Source organism: Sinocyclocheilus grahami, unplaced genomic scaffold (assembly GCF_001515645.1).
Source record: "Sinocyclocheilus grahami isolate Dianchi unplaced genomic scaffold, SAMN03320097.WGS_v1.1 scaffold10422.1, whole genome shotgun sequence".
NCBI lineage: Eukaryota > Metazoa > Chordata > Actinopteri > Cypriniformes > Cyprinidae > Sinocyclocheilus > Sinocyclocheilus grahami.
In genome coordinates this window covers 6649-7452 of record NW_015513221.1, presented here as the reverse complement: position 1 = coordinate 7452, position 804 = coordinate 6649, and the positions used below count along the sequence as shown (strand labels likewise).

Sequence of the window (804 nt, the reverse complement as noted above, 5' to 3'; positions counted from 1 at the left end):
CTCCTTGACTGCTGGATACTCCAGATGTGCTGACTCCAGGGCTCAAAGCGCCCTCCGTACCAGTAGGCAGGTCATCGATTGAACCGGATAGGTCCTAAGCAAAGAGAACCGTAGAGAGAAGGTTAGAAAAATCTGATGAAGTCGTAATGTAGCGGAAGTAGTATCTTGTCCTCCGATTTTTTGGAAAAGAAGAAAAAAAGTAGGGTGGAGACTATCCAATGATGGTTCATTAGATGAATGGCAGATCTGAATGCAAGCTCCGGTTTAAGCTGACTAAATGGTTGGAGTCTGGCAAGTGTCACCAGAGAGAAGTCTCATTATGATGTTAAGAATTCAAAAAAATGTATTTTGAAAAATGAAATCTGTCACAGTAAGACCAATAACATTCATTTAGAAAATGCATGTTATTTCCATTTCATGCACTGCAAATATGAACGTAATTGGGAAAAAATAATCTGTGTTCCCATAGAAAGACAAAAATACAAATAGAAGAGAAAACGGGAAAAAAAACAAGCTCAGCTGGTGTTATCATTTGGTATTCCAGCATTTCTGCTAGGGATTTAAAAATGAAGCTGTCAGCTGTCTCAAAGAACTCTTCATGGCATTATTTTTATTTTACTAACATTTTCCTATCCAATCAGCAACATTCAGCTTTCACAGATATTAAAGAATATTTCTAAAAAATAAATCCACATTTGGAATCACAAGTATGTCTTGCAGGCTCTGGATAAGGTTCGTTGCTTAATTGTTAGGCCAAGGCAAGATAGATATTCTGTACTGAAAATAAGCCCAAAAGCTCACTCT

The 804-nt window shown here is 37.4% G+C and overlaps 1 protein-coding gene across 1 annotated transcript in view; it reads right to left on the bottom strand.

The window, feature by feature from the left end:
* Positions 1-9: 9 nt before the first annotated feature.
* The window catches only part of LOC107578472 (AT-rich interactive domain-containing protein 1A-like), a gene marked incomplete at both ends in the record, with an annotated part of 3087 nt that continues 2292 nt past the window's right edge, over positions 10-804 (bottom strand). Inside the window, one exon of the mRNA XM_016264425.1 lies at positions 10-94. Within this exon, the coding sequence (XP_016119911.1) occupies positions 10-94 (85 nt within the window). The remainder of the gene's footprint in view (positions 95-804) is intronic.